The sequence below is a fragment of the Trichoderma evansii genome (genome assembly GCF_050947405.1).
Source record: "Trichoderma evansii strain SZMC 28006 chromosome Unknown GGI43scaffold_30, whole genome shotgun sequence".
Classification (NCBI taxonomy): Eukaryota; Fungi; Ascomycota; class Sordariomycetes; order Hypocreales; family Hypocreaceae; genus Trichoderma; species Trichoderma evansii.
In genome coordinates, this window is record NW_028145176.1 from 12797 (window position 1) to 29493 (window position 16697).

Genomic DNA, 16697 nt, shown 5'->3' on the forward strand with positions numbered 1-16697 from the left:
GAATTTTCGTGGTCTGCAACTGCAATCTTTTGGTTCTCGGTGTTGTCACATTACTCAACCATAGGTGCCATATTAGCATAAATCGGTATGTTCAACACCAACTCAACCTTATCGTCACCCAAACCACGACACCCTACTAGCAATTCTTTGTACTAACATTACGAAGCAATCATGGCTGGTGGCAAACCCCGGGGTCTCAACGCTGCGCGCAAGCTGCGTACCAACCGAAAGGATCAGAAATGGGCTGATCTCGCCTACAAGAAGCGTGCTCTGGGCACTGCTTTCAAGTCTTCACCATTCGGTGGTTCTTCTCACGCCAAGGGAATTGTTTTGGAGAAGGTTGGTGTTGAGGCCAAGCAGCCCAACTCCGCCATCCGAAAGTGTGTCCGTGTTCAGTTGATCAAGAACGGCAAGAAGGTCACTGCTTTCGGTGCGTACAAATAAATCATCTATTTGATCGATACATCAACTAACATAGGCCTACAGTCCCCAACGACGGTTGCCTCAACTTTGTTGACGAGAACGACGAAGTCCTCCTCGCTGGATTCGGTCGCAAGGGCAAGGCCAAGGGTGATATTCCTGGTGTCCGATTCAAGGTCGTCAAGGTGTCTGGTGTTGGTCTGCTGGCTCTGTGGAAGGAGAAGAAGGAGAAGCCCCGATCATAAAAAAGCAGTCTTTTGGGAGAAGAAGGTGTTGTCATAAGGATCGCGAGGAGCGAAATTGGCTCGGTTATACTCGCACAACTAGTCATGGCCCTATAATGGGAGGCTAAAATTTTGAAAGGGATTATACCATCTCTTTAGAAATATTTTTCAGCATGTTCAAATACCAGATGGCACCGAATTGGGCATCTTCTCACATTTATATTCGATAAACCAAGTGCAGGCAACGTGTGTTGTATTATCGCTATCCAATTAGTCGTCTAATTCTCTTACCTCTGACGTAGATTTCGATTCAGTCTCTTCAAGAGACCTGTATATATAGTCAGCTGCCATACCGATGCTTACAACCCCACCTGTTATCCAGCAGCCGTTGACAAACCACCACCAACAGTTCTTAACGCTCTTGAGATTCACCCGCTTGATCATGATTCCCAGAGTAACGAGAGCTCCACCACAGCTTCCAAGGAAGAAGATTGGACCTGATCCAGCTGCCATTCCAGCTGCACCTAATAAGGCCACCTGTGTAATGGCAAGTCCAGTTAAGACTTGCTTGGTCTGATGTTCATGTTTCAGGGCGATGCTTTTAATACCGGCATTTGCATCATCTTTGATATCCATATGGGCATAAATCATGTCATATAGGACAACCCACGCAATATTTGAAGCATAGAGGCACGCTGCAGCTGTGAGCGCGGAAGAATTTGAGAGCAGGTCGATGCCAAGTGCAGGGAAGCCCATTATTGCTCCCCAAGAAAAGGCCAAGCCAAGGACAGCTTGAGGATAATAGGTAACTCGTTTTGCCAATGGATATGTAAGGACGAGGGCGAGACTTGGTATGCCATAGGCGAGGCATGGTAATGGGAATTGAACCAAAACGCCCAACCCTGCAAGTAACTGAAATCCTGTGAATACAATTCCTTTGAATGGGGTAATTGCACCACGGGCAATCGGCCGCAATCGAGTCCTCCTGACATGCGGATCAAGATTTCTATCCCAGAGATCATTGATAGTGCAGCCAGCACCACGCATAATCAGTGCCCCACTAAAGAACAGGGCCGCAGTGGTAGCTACTGAGGCAAATGAAGCAATCGGCTCTGCCATTGGCGCCGCCAGTAGCGTAGAAAAAAGGCATGGGAAAAATAAATAGTAGGTGCCAGCAGGTTTGTCAATACGGATGAGTTCACCGTAGGGAACCCATGTTTTCGGGACAATTGACAAGATCCCAGACTTAGCTGGGATATATTCCGCTAGACGTTCATCGTTCGTTGATTTGTGGCTATTGGCAGCGTCGAGGACCGGTTGTAGTTTGCTCGAGACTTGGTGGAAAGCGACAATTTTTTGACCATGAACCACCGATCGATTTGATATACTCTGTAAGGGAGACGACGTCGAACGAGGGGCGATCCGGAGTGGACTAATCGAGCAATTGCTCGATCGCCATCGCACTCGGTGGTGGATTGGCACTCTGACAGCTAGCCTAAGCGTCATAGGGTCCCAAAGAATGTCGATGCAAGCATGCGAGTAAAGGTGCCAGGAACCTGGTTTGGATGATCAGATTGGCTGTGCACTAACTGGGTCCGGTTTTGCGGTACATGCATATCAAGCCTATTAAATAAATAATACGGGAATATTAGGCTAGTGTGTTAACTTGAATTATATATAAATTATATATAAATTATATATAAATTATTATACATGTTTATTAAATATTAATTTATTTTAGTTTACTAATTTAGTTTTTTTTTATAGTTTTTTATTTCTTTTTAAAACTTATATTTAATATATTTATATTTTAATTTATTATATAAACTATCATATATATTCAATATTTAAATTAATATATCTATTGCTAAGTTTATTTTTAATTTTAATAAAGCTTTAATTGTATTTGTTTTATTACTATTATTTAATATTTCAAGCTTCTTGTACTTAGGTTTACTAGTACCTTAATTTGTACAAAGCGCTATTGCATGTGATTGCATCATTTTTATATCCCACAGGGTACCTCGGCTAAGACATTACTATATACATCCCACTTCTCACTGTGTCTCAGTATTTCTTCAACCTCTTCAACAATGAAAGATTCGATTTTTAACAGCCATGAATCCGAAGATGCTGCATCTTCACATTCACCGAATGAAGAGGATTTTCAAAATACGTATGGAGATACTAAAGGCAAACAGAAAGAAAGATTGGCAGTAGCGGCCGCTCATCTTGAAGCGTCCAGAAAACTGGTTGTTAACGCTATAACTACATCACGGGAGATACCCAATTTTGTTGCAGAATCCAAACCTTCTGGTGGTTCAAGTTACCTGGCACCGTCTTCATATCTTTCTGGAGAGTCCTCATCATATAAGGGACACCAGCAGACGTCTTTCGAATCGAATCGGAAGACAGCAAATGAGTGCCAAAACGATTCATTTGATGCATTTACCGGATACGCCGCTGAGGCACTGGTGATCGATGTCAAACATGGATCTTCACTTATAGACCAAGAAGCGTCAGACGGTTTAGCTGTGTTAGAACTTCTCTCTCAACAGGAAGACGAGTTGCATGAGCCAGCCTTTAGTCTAGAATATGACCCCCATGCGCCTGGGCACGATATATTATGGAATGCGCCTCCAGATGAGATGCCAAGCGACCAAGAAGAAAAAGAGAAAGAGGGGCGGCTCGACTTTACTCCTGACTTCATTACTAGACCTGAAATTTCACAGCAAGCAGAGCCCTATCTTGGAGCCGGAGATATTCAAGAAACAAGCAGCACATGGTTTGGATATTGGCAAGATGTGTTCACAGCGTACAATGCACGAGTGTGGGGCAATTCGCCATTAGTGACAGCTTCGAAAACACCAGAACAGCAAGGTGACGACAGCAACGAGACAGCAACTATCACTCGCGCGTTAAGTAGACTAAAACTAATATTCCATCATCTTAAAGGATAGCTTTTGTAGCTATTGTACTATTAGAGCCTAGTCTTATTTACATTGTCGAAAAGCTTCTAGCCATTTTCAAAAGCAAAGGCACAAACATTGATTCAAAAGATTATTTCAAATCTAATACACTTATGTCTTTACCCTAGTAACTACCTAGCTACCTAGGTATAATAACTATGTCACTACTGTATATTAGTTTGCCTCTATGTACTTTTCTTCTGCAACATCTTCCTGTAAGTTTACCTTCCTAGACAGGCTGGGGTAAGCTGCTGGGATACCCCTGTATGCAAGGCTCTATTGGACGCGGGACAGTGCTTAGCTCGCGCTAAGGCTACAGTACATTGATTGTTTTCCATCTTCCACATCGCGCTTACTAGCATCTCGAGTGCGTGATGAAGGTTGCGCCTCGATCCTGCCCAGAGCTCTTCAAATCGCGGCATCAGTTAATAGGTCTTAGAATGGCCTACTTAAGGCCACGATACGACACATTTGGACGCTGAAAAGCAGCACCGGTCCCGCCACGACTGATTACACCACCAAACACCTTTTCTCGACTGCTCATGATCAACGCTGTTGAGCCTCGTCGCGCGAAACAAGATGCCTAGCGCACAACATCCACAGGCAAAATTTGATCCAATACCTCCAGATCTTGACCTTCACTCTCTGGTAGACCGCACACCGAATTTCCGATGGGTTCAGCGGGTATCTCGATCCCAAATCAACAGTCTCGGCCAGCAAGACTTCGAGAAGCTTGTAGCGATACACGTCATAGCTGGCGGGAAACCTCTTGTTATTGAGGGCTGGGATGATGCTCTACCTTCCTCGCTATTTAGCGCAGGATGGCTTGAGGATGCCTATGATAAGAAACGTTCGTTATTTCCCCAAGTCACTATGAACCTGTACTGATCTACCTGTCTTGTCAGAGGAGAATGTCCGTGATATTTCCAACGCCGTTGACATCCCGATGACCACTGGACACTATCTACGCTCCATGAAACAGCTCACCAATCAGTGGACTCCAAACACATATCGTGATGAGCGTCGACAGCGATTGTATCTCAAGGATATTGACTGCCCTCCAGAATGGCGCGATATGCTACGGAAAATTATACATCCAAATCTCTTCTACCTCAACGAAAATGTTACAAGTAAAGGAGGCATACGCGTGCGCGATGGGGAAATTTTTGAAAGTGAAACCACTGCTGCGTCTGCCGGAGATCTCATGTCCAGCTTACCGGAAGAAATGCGAGCCCAAAATCTCATGTGCTACATAGGCCATGAAGGGACGTACACGCCCGCCCATCGGGAGATGTGCGCATCACTAGGACAGAACATCATGGTTGAGGCATCACGAGATGAAAACGGAGAAAAGAAGGGGAGTTCAATTTGGTTCATGACTGAGAGCAAAGATCGTGAAGTGGTCCGAGAGTATTTTTTGTCGATGCTTGGCCATGATATCGAGATTGAGAAGCATTTCGCGCAAATCAATGCCTGGAAGAAGGCCCCCTTTGACGTATACATTGTGGAGCAATGTATGGGCGATTTTATACTTATTCCGCCTCTCGCTGCGCATCAAGTTTGGAACAGAGGGACCAGAACGATGAAGGTGGCGTGGAATCGCACAACAGTGGAGACCTTAGACCTCGCACTGCATGAAGCTCTTCCCAAGGCTCGTTTGGTGTGTCGAGATGAACAGTACAAGAATAAAGCTATCATTTACTATACCCTTCAAAAATACCACGCGGAACTCCAAAAAATTGAAAAGAAAGCAGAGATTATGCAGATTAGCTTCGTGGGCTTTGGGCGAGATATCTTCAGAAGCTCTCCGCGCGTGAAGCAGCTGGCGACTGACTTCAGGAAACTGTTTCAGCTGTTTACCGAAATCATTCTCGATGAAGTCTTTGCATCCAAGGAGAAGGATATCGAATTCTTACCGTTTGATTCCTGCGTTACCTGCTCTTACTGCAGATCCAACATTTTCAATCGATTTCTCACCTGTAAACACTGTATCAGATTCTTGCCTAATGGAGAAGAGGATGCATACGATGTTTGTATGGAATGTTATGCAATGGGTCGGTCATGCGTCTGCCTCTCTGGCCTTCAATGGTGTGAGCAGTGGTCATGGTCAGAGTTAGCTGATAACTACGAGACTTGGAAAGCAACTGTTATCGCAATTGATGGCCACGTGGATTTAGATAACTCTCCCCAGCCACTCGAGATAGCTAGACAGAGGGCAGGAAAGAAATCGCTCGCTCAAATCTGCCAGGAAGCATTACAGCGACGCCCTTGGAAGGACATCACAAAACCAGACCGCGAAAAGACACCCAGCGACTCTGAACAAGGTGAGGGCGATGATAAGCCGAATAAGAAGCCAAAGAGAAAAAAGAAGAAAGGCGAAGTCCACCGTTGCCATGTTTGTTGCCACCCGGACTATAGCTATCGAATACATTTATGTACGAATCCTGGTTGTGCTGAAGGATACTGCTACGGTGTCCTATATCGGGCTTTCGATCTTATGCCACAGGCAGTTATGGAAGATGAGCATTGGCAATGCCCCAAATGCTTAGGGATATGCAATTGTGGCCATTGCCGCCGTGCAGGCATTACGCGACCATACATGCCAAAGAACACGTCTCTCGGACATGACACTCGACGAATTGCGGACGATCGAAGCGTAGAAGCACTTGTTGATTTTCGAATCCATAACTTGTCTTGGTTGAAAGCCGCGGGAGAAGAAAGTCGTAGTAAGGACAGTAAGAGAATGCAGCGGCTGCGGGAGCAAGCGGACAACGCCAAAGCGCAAGATGCCCTGCAGCAATCCCATGTGGAGCCTAGGATGCAACCCAGTGCTGTTTTCACTGCCAACCTAGGAGAGTCTTCCGCGGTAAACGGGTATGGAGATCAGAGTCAAGTGCTTGGTCACGATAGGGGAAGTGTATCCAACCTGACGTTTGACGTCTCCGACAGACACGCCCACAAGGCCGACAATGTGTCACAAGATGTTGCAGCTCCAGCCTCAACCGATGCTAGAGAGCAAAGGAGTACAGACTCACATTATCCTGATCCTTCAGTTTTCACACGCCAGAGAATAGGAATGGGGTACTACGAACAAGACGATACACCGGATAAAATACTTTTTGACCCATACCAGGCACCCTCCACAGAGTCAATTAACGCGGACGAATCTACTGTCCCAGAATTTGTTAAGAAAACTATTCGGGCAGCTAAGAGAAAAGCTAAACGAGAGAATGACGATCCTGATTTCATTATCCCTAAAAGCCACACGAAAAAGCAGAGGCTTATCACTGAGCCATCAGATTTCCTTGATAACATGGATCCTGCTCTATTTACTGAAGAAACTTTGTCTGCAGTATTTAATCAAACAACTGTGCCTGCTCCTTTGGATAGGGAAGTTTCTGTAGGGACGTCTCGGGGAGAGCCCAGCTACAACGTATCGAAGATATCCGCTGTTCTGTCTGATACTAATGAGCCAAGTCTTCGCCATGCCAAGCCACGGTCGTCGTATATCGAAATCGACGATCTGGATATCGATGAAGTAGAAGAAGCTGAAGCAGCGCCTCAGATTCCTCCAACGCCGGCGGCGAGCTTGGTGAAACCTCATGACTCGGCAGTCGATAAACCCCACAAAGTCATACACGCGAACAAAGAAGTTCAAGAATTGAGCAACACTGGAGAACAACGTCCGAGTAGAGTAACCCAAGAGGCAGCCTGGGATGTTGCTCCAAAACGCCGTGGTCGACCACCAAGAAAGTTGCCAAGAATAGCATCGCCAGTGACTACTGAGGATGTGTCGCCACCGCAAATTGAAAGTGGACATAATAAAAGGGGGAGAGGTCGTCCAAGGAAGTCACTGCCCCCGCCACTCATGGAGGCAGATAGTAGCCCGCAGTCTGTGTCATGGAAACAGCAAGACCACATGGCCTTCCCCCACGATATAGAAACTCGTGAATCGGAATCTTTGGACTCAAATGAGCCAACCAATAGTAAAGATGGTGATTACGTTGAAGACTCACGGCAACGACGCTGGAGCTCCAGATCTTCAGGTGTCGTCAAAATTGGCCTCGGCAGTCCACGACACGAGCACCAAATCAACACTCCCGGAGAATTACAGATCGAAGACGTAAGGGGAGATCCTCTTCCGAAACGGAAGAGAGGTCGACCTCGGAAATCTGTAGCTTCTTCACGGGGTGGATCCACTTTGGATGTGATTTTGCCAGCAAGTTCTCAGTTTATGTCTATGGCTGAACGGATGGCTCTCAAAGGCAAATCGTTCAAGATTAGTACGAGGAAACTCCAAAGCAACTTGAAGGGCCCAAGCTCGGGACAGCAGGCGATGACGCGAGTTGAAGAACTCCACGTTGAGAAACAGATATCCAGGAGAACCTCCGAAACAGATGAAGCATATGAAGAGCACGAAGAGGGAGAGAATGAAAGCCCATACGGCAATGATGACACCCAGGGTCGCACTGGTAGAACCAGAGAGGCCAGTAAAGCAAGAATATGGTCTCGGTCAAGCAGTTCCAGGGAGTCAACAGATGACGAAGACATACCATCCAACGGCCGTATTACTAGAGGCAATCGACGTTGAAGCATGGCTCGAGAAAACGATAGAGTGTTGCGCAGAGTGGAGATACTGGAGATGTAGTCATAATGTTATGTTAAATGAATGGTAGATAGAATGAAGTGAAACCTCTATTGGTACCTCAACAAGTATTCTCAATTACTCAGGGCAGTGAATTTCCAGGAGCCAAAATTTACTACCATTTGTGTAGTGATCCCAATGAGACCAATATTTGCCCCTTTTTTACCTTTGGAGTGGGAAAACTCATAAATGGCAATGTCTTTTGTATTTTTTTTTTTTTTTTTTGGTATCAACTAATAATAGTATGTCTTAATTCAAGGTTATACTATATTTATAATCCTCTTGCTTTTCTTGCCCAATTATTATTAGGACTTTGATTGACTCTTTCACTATTCCTTAGTATTGACTATCATATACAACCCTTGAGTTGCTATTTGGTTTAGGTGTGCTCTCCAGTGTTCCAAGATTTCTATCTTTAACTACAGTGCTGAAAATACAAAGAGCTGCAGCGAGTTGTTAGCATCCGGCCGACTTTCAATCAATCCTCCACAGCTTGGAAGGGGACTCACATTATTGGTCGCGGCTATGGCAATACTATCCTCAAACGGATGCCAACTCATGTGTAGTATTTTCTTATTGAAATCGATCTGGTCTGCGTCCGTCTCTTTCCGCATTCTTTGGCCTTGCGCACCACCAGCTGGGCTGTTCGCCCGTGAACCTCCCTTCTTGCCACCATTCGCAGCTGTCGGGCTTGTAGATGAGTTAATGGGTGTAGGAACGCCCACCTTCTTTGCTTTGAAAGCTGACTTATCCGCCTGAAGAACCACCTCAACTTCCTTATCCGGATCGGAGGGATAGATCATGAAGTTGTTGTTATAACTTCCAGTCATCACATTCTTGGCGTCACCGGAGAATACGACCTCGAACTTATCAAAAATACTATCATTTTCATACGTGTCGCATAATCGGGGTCGCAGATGTTCGTGGATAGGTATCGTCTTGACAGGTTGCCGCTCCATGTTGATGTCCCAGATTTTGACAGTGAGGTAGTCTCGTGACAGGACATATCTCCCGTCATAAGAGAATCGTACATCGGATATTGACGAAATGATCTCAGAAAAGAATGACCTTGATGAGGGATCTTCCTCTTGCTCGAATACTAGTGTTTTACATCCCTTGGTTAGTCCTTCATTCCCATTGGTAACGAGTTTAATGTGGTGTAGTCTCAATACAAACATTTTGCATGCTGGTCGCACAAAGCACTTTCTCGCATATCAGCAAGTTTGATTGTGCCCTTTGAGCTGGCATACATGAACCAGTTGCAGCTGATTGGGTGAAACTCAGCAGCAGTGATAACCTCGGTTAGCTCCTCCATGTTGGCGGGTTTGATATCGACTATATTGAAGCTCTGGTCCTGGATATTGAGATTCCAGAGGTTGATACGCAAATCGTCACTGCTGATGAAGGTCTCACCATCGCTGTTCACCGATATGCTGTTGATGTGATATGCGTGAGCGTTCGCATAAGTTCGTCTGGGAACGGCGGCAACAACGGTGTCATGGTGCGTAAGGCGAGGCAACTTCAGATCCGCCGCGTTCCTGAATTGCTGGGTTGTAGGGAGAGCTCGAAGGGCACCGCCGCCACCGCCTACTGCACCTCCGGGTGTTATATCATGGGAAAGGTTGTTCTCAGCCACCACTTTAAGAGACTTTTCGAAAACTTTCCACAGTTTGATTGTCTTATCATTGGTGGATAGGAGATAATGAGAAGCATTTTGTCGACGGCACCACTTGATCTTGTTGATCTTTTCCTCGATTTCGAGGGACTTCAAGTAGTCAAATTCGGGCTCATGGGATTGAAACTCGGTGTGGAATTTGTATTCGCAAGATTTTTTCTGCAAAGGGTTAGAGATTCTGCAGCCACCGTTTGGAGGGGGGTTGGAGCGAGCTGAGCAAGGCAGTACCGTCTCGTTTCGTTCAAATAGAACCACTCGCCCTCCTTTGTCACCAGTGGCAAGGTAGTTTCCCGTGTGATCAAATTCTACCGTCGAGATTATGTCGGCTGGGCCCCGCGGTCAGTATCAGGCACCATACGTCAGAGGAAAGGGACTGCTTGTCTGGCGGCGAACCTTCAGTGATATCCTCTACATCGCCCTTGTCGCCGAAGCATCTGCGAGCATCCTGGGTCAGTTGCAAGTAGAATCCAATGGAGCTGAAGCACATACTGGGTAAACTTCCAAGTTGGTGAGTTCGCTTCACTGTCGACCATTTTGGTTGGCAGCGATAGCAGGGATCAGAGGTGGCACAGGCAGCCGGGGTGACGAGATACAGCGCGAAACAAGAGGGCAGTGAGGGGTGATGTCTCGAGAGGGTTGGAAGGTCGGCTGCGGCTTGGTGAGGGCTCGGGCCTAGCAGAGTCGAGGGGGTCGGGTCTTGGGCGAAGGGCAATCAGGCGTTGATGATGCGAATGATGTCGTTTGCTGTTGCACTGGCGGGCTGAAGAAGAGAGCACACAGCTAGATGTTACTAACAGGTGCCACACGCCGCGCGGGTGAACAAGAGCTACTGGTGGGGCACGAGAGCAGCAGCAAGAGGACGCAAGAAGCCAGATACACTAGAGGGTAGAGGGGCTGGGCTCGGATATGATGCGCGTGCGTTAAAAATCCCTGGTCCGGCAAAGCTTGCTGCTTGGACGACTTCTAGTGTAGTAGCCAAGGTAACTCTAAAAAGACTAGGTCAAGGTGGGATGCTCTTCATTCATGATATCACCCAACGTAATGAAAATAAAGTAAAATACTCTCTATACCTAGGTATACACAAAGAGATGCATGTATTTATCAATGTTACTAGTAAATATTGCCAAGTATCGTTTTAATTAATTTTTTTTCTTTAGCTTTCGAGGTTATGCTACTGCAATATTTAGCATCAGTAGTGCTTTATACTACCTAGTATGTATGCACTGCTACCTACTAACATCCATCTAAGCATCCCATATCCTAATCATACTGCCTTCTGCTGCTTTGGTATACAGAGTAGATGTGGGCGATATCAGCCAGGTTTAGAAGAAATAGTAGGTCGTTGCCCGCTCGCCCCAAGTCTCTTTTAATGGGTACGTAATATCTTTTCGATATGCTCTCGGCTATTCTTCTGCGTTGTCTCGAGATACAGCAATCTTTGGTTCAGTTTATCAACATCGCCATCAAGATCCTGCATCTGGCGCTGTAATTTCTCGTTCAGAGTATTGGGAGGAAGAGAAACAAACCTAGGGTCCATGAAACATCAGCATCAATTCCACTACTGCGCAACTACAATGTTCCACGTCGGTGCATCTCTCACGTACATCTTCCCCACGCCTTCGTAAACGACCGAATCGCCTGCAAAGCTCTGCACCTCGCTCAATGTTAACCGGAGTAGACGCTGCTCTCGCTGCTTGGCCGCTATTTGGCTTCGAACCATGCCGATCTGCTGTTGCGCTGCGATGGCTTGGGTCTCGATCTCGAGCGCCAGCTAGTAGAATCAGTACAAATTCTAGAATCCAGGGGAGTCGCACTCACCTTTTGCAGAGCTTCATTGGATATAGACATGATGTATGACCAGATATGCCTTGTAGCTCAAGGTAAATCCATAGAGGTAACGGAACGAGCGTCAGACCTCTGCGACTGCGAGACAAGCACTTGGCACAACGACCTAAGAGGGCTAGTGCTTCTTTCAAGCTAGTCAAAGTTACCCCCTACTATGTACATAGGCATGTAGGAGCTTTCATTGAAGAATGTGTAACAGACTGGTATATTCAATTATATATCTGGATATATATGTGTATCGAATTTAAAATAGCTACTAGATTTAATTATCTGCGTATTAATATCTTCATAGATGGTAAGGTTTATCGTTGTATAATGTAAAAGAGATATCGCGTAGCCAAGGTACTGCTTGCTGCTGCTACTAGCTTGGCGCCGCAGTTCTAAAATAAAGTTTGCCTCGCATTTATCTAATATGGGATATTTTCACCTGCAACATCTGCACCGACAAGATTCCAGGCACTGCCCAGCATAGTCTCTTGCCTGTATGCGCAATCTCTGCAGATTCGCAGTCGCCGAATCTACCACTAGGTTATAATACCTTTGCATTTATTGTGCAATTCAGCTGTTTTCTCAGGCTATCGAAGCATCGACCGCGCGTAATCGCGTGCTCTCGCTCTTTCAGATAACTGTTCATTACCATTGCTCAACAGCACGAACCGATTTTTATTTTTAATCGAGATACCAACGGCCCAGCATGGGTATTCCCGCTGCCTTCCGATGGCTATCTAACAAATATCCCAAAATCATTTCACCAGTGATTGAACAAACGCCGATTGTCACCGAAGATGGCATCACGATACCCGTCGACACCACGCAGCCCAATCCTAATGGAGAAGAGCTGGACAATTTGTATTTGGACATGAATGGAATTGTCCATCCATGCTCCCATCCAGAGGATAGGCCGGCACCAGCTGATGAAGAGGAAATGATGCTCGAGGTTTTCAAATACACGGATCGTGTTGTCAACATGGTTCGCCCACGAAAGATCCTAATGATTGCTGTTGGTATGTGTGGCGTCTCATCATCATCCTAGCCATCTCTAAATGGTCCACAACCGCCTTTTCTCAGTTTCAGCTAACAAATATCATTTAGATGGAGTTGCGCCAAGAGCCAAAATGAATCAACAGCGATCCCGACGATTTCGATCGGCCCAAGAAGCCAAGGAAAAGGAAGAGGACAAGCAAGCGTTAATCGAACTCCTAAAGCGCCAAAATGGCGGCACATTCGCTGCTGCAGACTCGGAGACGGTCGTCAAGAAAGCTTTCGATTCTAACTCTATTACTCCAGGCACCCCATTCATGGATATTCTCGCCCTGAGTTTGCGGTATTGGTGCCAATACAAGCTAAACACAGATCCAGCATGGGCTAAGCTCAAAATCATCATATCTGATGCTACTGTGCCCGGTGAAGGTGAACATAAGATCATGAACTTCATCCGATCTCAACGTACTTCTCCGAACTATGACCCCAACACCCGCCACGTTATTTACGGCTTGGATGCCGATCTCATCATGTTGGGACTTGCCACGCACGAGCCTCACTTCAGAGTCCTACGTGAAGACGTTTTCTTCCAGCAAGGCAAAGATAGGGCGTGTAAGCTATGTGGCCAAAAAGGACATGAGGCGAATAACTGTCGTGGAAACGCTAAACCAAGCGATGATGCCACTGACGAAAAAAACAAAAGCCTTCAGAGCCCCGTTCAAAAGCCTTTCATTTGGCTGCATGTTTCTGTTCTAAGGGAGTATCTTGCGGCCGAGTTGGCTGTGCCTGATCTTCCTTTCAGATTTGACCTCGAGCGGGCACTTGACGATTGGATCTTCATGTGCTGCTTTGTAGGCAATGACTTTTTACCTCATTTGCCTGCTCTAGAAATTCGAGAGCATGGAATTGATACTTTAACCACAATCTGGAAGACAAATTTGCCATTCATGGGCGGTTATGTCACCAAAGATGGCCATATTGATTTGGCGAGAGCGCAAGTCATACTGGATGGCCTCGCAAGCCAGGAAAATGCAATTTTCAAGCGAAGAAAAGAGCAGGAAGATCGCCGAGAGGCCTCTGCGAAACGAAGAAAGCTTCAAAATGAGGGCTATGCCAGGAATGGACAGCATGGCTCTTCCAAAATCGACGGACACGCCGATCCTACTAAAGGGCTGCATCTGTTCCCCATTGCATCACAAACCACAAACTCGTCTAATAATATGACGCACGATATGGTTGTCAGCCGCAATGCGACTCAAGATGTGACGTTAGCCAATAAGGGCGCGGCAAGCGTAATGCGAGATCGACTGCGAGCAGATACTAACAAAAACGAGGATACCTCTGGCGCAGCTGCAGATATTACCCAACCTCTGCCTTCATCTCTTGGAAAAAGGAAGGCTATGGATTCCGACGACACTGCTAATGCCTCTCCAGCTGAATCGCCCAGTGTCAAACCCTTGGCACCTCCAGAAGCAGAGCCAATTGATAACGTGCGCCTATGGGAAGATGGCTATGAAGATCGTTACTACCAGCAAAAGTTTCACAAAGATCCGCAAGACACTGACTTTCGCCACAAGGTGGCCCAGGCATACGTCGAGGGGTTGGCTTGGGTATTGCTCTATTACTTCCAAGGATGTCCGTCTTGGGAGTGGTACTATCCTTACCATTATGCCCCGTTTGCTGCTGATTTTAAAGACCTCAGCAAGATGGAAATTGCTTTCGAAAAGGGACGGATTTCTAAGCCATTCGAACAGCTGATGAGCGTCTTGCCGGCAGCATCTCGTCATGCTCTCCCTACGGTCTTTCATGACCTGATGTTACAAAAAGATAGTGAGATCATCGACTTCTACCCGGAGGATTTTCAAGTCGATTTGAACGGAAAGAAGATGGCGTGGCAGGGAGTCGCTTTACTTCCATTTATTGACATGCCACGACTCCTCAAGGCTGTTCAAAGCAAGTATCCTTTACTAAGCCCAGAAGATGTTGCACGAAACACCATAGGAAAAGACGTCCTGTTGTTGTCTGATAGCCACGATGGGCTCTACGACGATATCCTAACCAATTTCTATTCAAAGAAGCAGGACCGTTTAAGGCTCAGTATAAACACAAAAAATAGCAACGGCTTAGCAGGAGAAATAGAAAAGCAAGAAGACAAGGTTCCTCATGGAGCTTTGAACTATCCCCTTGAGCGACGATCTATGCCAGATCTAGACTACGATCATTCAATCAGGTATTATCACCACAATTCCTCTTTCTTGTACTTCTTGGCTAATCAGGCGCAGCGTTTATTATGACATGCCTCAGGTATCCCAAACTCACAAATCAATGCTGCTGCGTGGAGTGCAAATGCCAGTACCTGTTTTGACTAGGAGCGACATCGAAATACTGCGAGGAAGGGGAAATCGAGGAGGTCGTAACAACTATGGAGGATCCTATAGGAATAACAATGGTCGGAATGGGCCTGGTTATGCTGGTGGGTACAGAGATTCGCGAGGATCCCACACCGGGCACTATAGGGATAACCAACGCTTCGAATCACATAATTCCCACCACGGTATGCAGCAACATGGGAGGTGGCAGCCCCCAGCTGGGCCAGCGTTTGATCCAAGGGCCAGCTCATTTGCAGCCCCAAATGCGCAGCACCAATCGCAGCACCAATCGCAGCAAGGCTGGTACGGGAATAGGCCCGAGTATAGCCACCAGGGAAGACACGGAGGAGATTCTGGTGCGCGGCCTCCTTACGGTAATCACTGGCACGGACGTGGCCATCCATGATCGCAATAACTCGCTTTTTAGGTGCGTATACAAGATAAGTTGCTTATTCTGAAATGCAATTTGTACGTTGTAGGGCTGTTATATCGAAGAGCATTATCTTCCTAGCCAGTAAACCTTGTTCATACGATAGAACCTTCCCACGACATATTAGTTGCCTCGCACATCTGGACTTTATCGTGTCCATGTGCATGGGGATTTAAAGACGAATAAATATACCAATTTCTGCTATTTAATTTCAACCGAGCCCGCCCCATATGCCTCGAATCCTCCTCGCTAGCTGGATGTCTTTTTGCATAAGTGTCACTCTTTTCGCATGGACCGCGCATAGCTGAGCATCTTCAAAGAGATGTACCATAAATGCTTCTGCGGCCTCTTGCAGTGCCTGGATGGCCTGGCTCTGCCATCTGAATTCTTTTCCTCTCGGGCGACAATTCAATCCAATCTCACGAACCTATACGGCATCAAAAAAGGGCAAGTCCACGTAGGAAGGGATATGATGACGGCACTAACGAGTCGCATAAAAGGAAGTTTTAGAAGTAGAAGCTTTGTATTGGCTTGATATTGCCTGATTTCTCGTAGCGCAACGGTGCCCGGGCGATATCGTCGTTTCTGTCTCGTAGGTAGTGGATCGCCCGCTGAATGATAGTTAGCAAATAGTGGTTTAGGATATGGGGCTCAACGCGCACGCTGAATGTCGCTTGGTCTGGCACGATATCGTTGTTGGGGTCCTGAAGTTGATTGGCGAGGAGCCATTGCGAAAGGGGTATAAATGAAATGGAAGAAAGAGCGGATTGAACAACCATGCGTGGTAGCTAACGCATGGGCTACATCGGAGCGGATGCGAGATCGAGTGCGAAGGCTCAAGCTTGTTTGTTCCGGATTGTGGAACGCGTCTCTGGGTCAACCCGGCGACAGGTCGTCAAGTATGCCTGATAAGATAACGAGACCAGCCCAGATCGAGTCTAGTCTGTGTCTAATAAAAGTACATACAGCTCGCTCTCCTGCTAGTGGCATGACGCAAGGAGTGTCAGGTAGGTATAGCTGCTATGAAGTGGAATATAATAGGCGTCTAGGTAGTCACTGCTTTACGTTGTCCTCCGCTACAGAAAATTGCTATTGAGGAATAATATAATATTTCCGTATGCTTAAGAATCGATTAGCTC

General features: G+C 46.5%; 8 protein-coding genes across 8 annotated transcripts; 4 read left to right on the top strand and 4 right to left on the bottom strand.

Annotated features, from left to right (window-relative positions):
- The first annotated feature begins 18 nt into the window (after positions 1-18).
- GGI43DRAFT_417126 (40S ribosomal protein uS12) lies at positions 19-826 on the top strand. Its single transcript, XM_083207375.1, has 3 exons — positions 19-85; positions 167-430; positions 487-826. The coding sequence occupies exons 2-3, from the start codon at positions 172-174 to the stop codon at positions 663-665; spliced, it is 438 nt and encodes a 145-aa protein (XP_083055849.1). The 5' UTR covers positions 19-85; positions 167-171; the 3' UTR covers positions 666-826.
- A 54-nt stretch (positions 827-880) lies between these two features.
- On the bottom strand, positions 881-2298 carry GGI43DRAFT_417130 (4-hydroxybenzoate hexaprenyltransferase). The gene has a single exon (XM_083207376.1). It carries the CDS (start codon positions 2148-2150, stop codon positions 915-917), a length of 1236 nt encoding a protein of 411 aa, XP_083055850.1. The 5' UTR covers positions 2151-2298; the 3' UTR covers positions 881-914.
- A 216-nt stretch (positions 2299-2514) lies between these two features.
- On the top strand, positions 2515-3950 carry GGI43DRAFT_259815 (uncharacterized protein). Its single transcript, XM_083200966.1, has 2 exons — positions 2515-3828; positions 3933-3950. The coding sequence occupies exon 1, from the start codon at positions 2738-2740 to the stop codon at positions 3602-3604; it is 867 nt and encodes a 288-aa protein (XP_083055851.1). The 5' UTR covers positions 2515-2737; the 3' UTR covers positions 3605-3828; positions 3933-3950.
- A 242-nt stretch (positions 3951-4192) lies between these two features.
- GGI43DRAFT_388177 (uncharacterized protein) lies at positions 4193-8204 on the top strand (the record flags this gene model as incomplete). Its single annotated transcript, XM_083204029.1, has 2 exons — positions 4193-4463; positions 4519-8204. The coding sequence occupies 2 exons, from the start codon at positions 4193-4195 to the stop codon at positions 8202-8204; spliced, it is 3957 nt and encodes a 1318-aa protein (XP_083055852.1).
- A 346-nt stretch (positions 8205-8550) lies between these two features.
- Positions 8551-10949, bottom strand: GGI43DRAFT_417135 (UAA transporter family-domain-containing protein). Its single transcript, XM_083207377.1, has 6 exons — positions 10423-10949; positions 10327-10367; positions 10162-10259; positions 9435-10092; positions 8768-9357; positions 8551-8701 (listed from the first exon to the last, which is right to left on the bottom strand). The coding sequence occupies exons 1-6, from the start codon at positions 10464-10466 to the stop codon at positions 8678-8680; spliced, it is 1455 nt and encodes a 484-aa protein (XP_083055853.1). The 5' UTR covers positions 10467-10949; the 3' UTR covers positions 8551-8677.
- Positions 10939-11922, bottom strand: GGI43DRAFT_417137 (prefolding complex chaperone subunit). The gene is made up of 4 exons (XM_083207378.1): positions 11752-11922; positions 11538-11704; positions 11168-11459; positions 10939-11107 (listed from the first exon to the last, which is right to left on the bottom strand). The coding sequence occupies exons 1-3, from the start codon at positions 11779-11781 to the stop codon at positions 11300-11302; spliced, it is 357 nt and encodes a 118-aa protein (XP_083055854.1). The 5' UTR covers positions 11782-11922; the 3' UTR covers positions 10939-11107; positions 11168-11299.
- A 173-nt stretch (positions 11923-12095) lies between these two features.
- GGI43DRAFT_417141 (exoribonuclease) lies at positions 12096-16169 on the top strand. The gene is made up of 4 exons (XM_083207379.1): positions 12096-12782; positions 12871-14989; positions 15042-15982; positions 16042-16169. The coding sequence occupies exons 1-3, from the start codon at positions 12473-12475 to the stop codon at positions 15532-15534; spliced, it is 2922 nt and encodes a 973-aa protein (XP_083055855.1). The 5' UTR covers positions 12096-12472; the 3' UTR covers positions 15535-15982; positions 16042-16169.
- Positions 15684-16424, bottom strand: GGI43DRAFT_259830 (uncharacterized protein). Its single transcript, XM_083200967.1, has 3 exons — positions 16223-16424; positions 15986-16169; positions 15684-15925 (listed from the first exon to the last, which is right to left on the bottom strand). The coding sequence occupies exons 1-3, from the start codon at positions 16335-16337 to the stop codon at positions 15835-15837; spliced, it is 390 nt and encodes a 129-aa protein (XP_083055856.1). The 5' UTR covers positions 16338-16424; the 3' UTR covers positions 15684-15834.
- Between the last annotated feature and the right edge of the window lie 273 nt (positions 16425-16697).

What these genes read in the sequence shown, in the direction of transcription:
- GGI43DRAFT_417126 (XM_083207375.1), top strand. Translation starts at nt 172, where the DNA reads ATGGCTGGTGGCAAACCCCGGGGTCTCAACGCTGCGCGCAAGCTGCGT. An exon ending in CAAGAAGGTCACTGCTTTCG is followed by an intron (nt 431 to 486) that starts GTGCGTACAAAT and finishes ATAGGCCTACAG; the next exon opens with TCCCCAACGACGGTTGCCTC.
- GGI43DRAFT_417130 (XM_083207376.1), bottom strand. Translation starts at nt 2,150, where the DNA reads ATGACGCTTAGGCTAGCTGTCAGAGTGCCAATCCACCACCGAGTGCGA.
- GGI43DRAFT_259815 (XM_083200966.1), top strand. Translation starts at nt 2,738, where the DNA reads ATGAAAGATTCGATTTTTAACAGCCATGAATCCGAAGATGCTGCATCT.
- GGI43DRAFT_417135 (XM_083207377.1), bottom strand. Translation starts at nt 10,466, where the DNA reads ATGGTCGACAGTGAAGCGAACTCACCAACTTGGAAGTTTACCCA. An exon ending in TGTAGAGGATATCACTGAAG is followed by an intron (nt 10,260 to 10,326) that starts GTTCGCCGCCAG and finishes CGCGGGGCCCAG; the next exon opens with CCGACATAATCTCGACGGTA. An exon ending in CCATAGCCGCGACCAATAAT is followed by an intron (nt 8,702 to 8,767) that starts GTGAGTCCCCTT and finishes AACTCGCTGCAG; the next exon opens with CTCTTTGTATTTTCAGCACT.
- GGI43DRAFT_417137 (XM_083207378.1), bottom strand. Translation starts at nt 11,781, where the DNA reads ATGTCTATATCCAATGAAGCTCTGCAAAAG. An exon ending in CCAATGAAGCTCTGCAAAAG is followed by an intron (nt 11,705 to 11,751) that starts GTGAGTGCGACT and finishes TGATTCTACTAG; the next exon opens with CTGGCGCTCGAGATCGAGAC. An exon ending in TACGAAGGCGTGGGGAAGAT is followed by an intron (nt 11,460 to 11,537) that starts GTACGTGAGAGA and finishes CATGGACCCTAG; the next exon opens with GTTTGTTTCTCTTCCTCCCA.
- GGI43DRAFT_417141 (XM_083207379.1), top strand. Translation starts at nt 12,473, where the DNA reads ATGGGTATTCCCGCTGCCTTCCGATGGCTATCTAACAAATATCCCAAA. An exon ending in GATCCTAATGATTGCTGTTG is followed by an intron (nt 12,783 to 12,870) that starts GTATGTGTGGCG and finishes AATATCATTTAG; the next exon opens with ATGGAGTTGCGCCAAGAGCC. An exon ending in GACTACGATCATTCAATCAG is followed by an intron (nt 14,990 to 15,041) that starts GTATTATCACCA and finishes AATCAGGCGCAG; the next exon opens with CGTTTATTATGACATGCCTC.
- GGI43DRAFT_259830 (XM_083200967.1), bottom strand. Translation starts at nt 16,337, where the DNA reads ATGGTTGTTCAATCCGCTCTTTCTTCCATTTCATTTATACCCCTTTCG. An exon ending in GCCAGACCAAGCGACATTCA is followed by an intron (nt 16,170 to 16,222) that starts GCGTGCGCGTTG and finishes ACTATCATTCAG; the next exon opens with CGGGCGATCCACTACCTACG. An exon ending in CCTTTTTTGATGCCGTATAG is followed by an intron (nt 15,926 to 15,985) that starts GTTCGTGAGATT and finishes TGGCAGAGCCAG; the next exon opens with GCCATCCAGGCACTGCAAGA.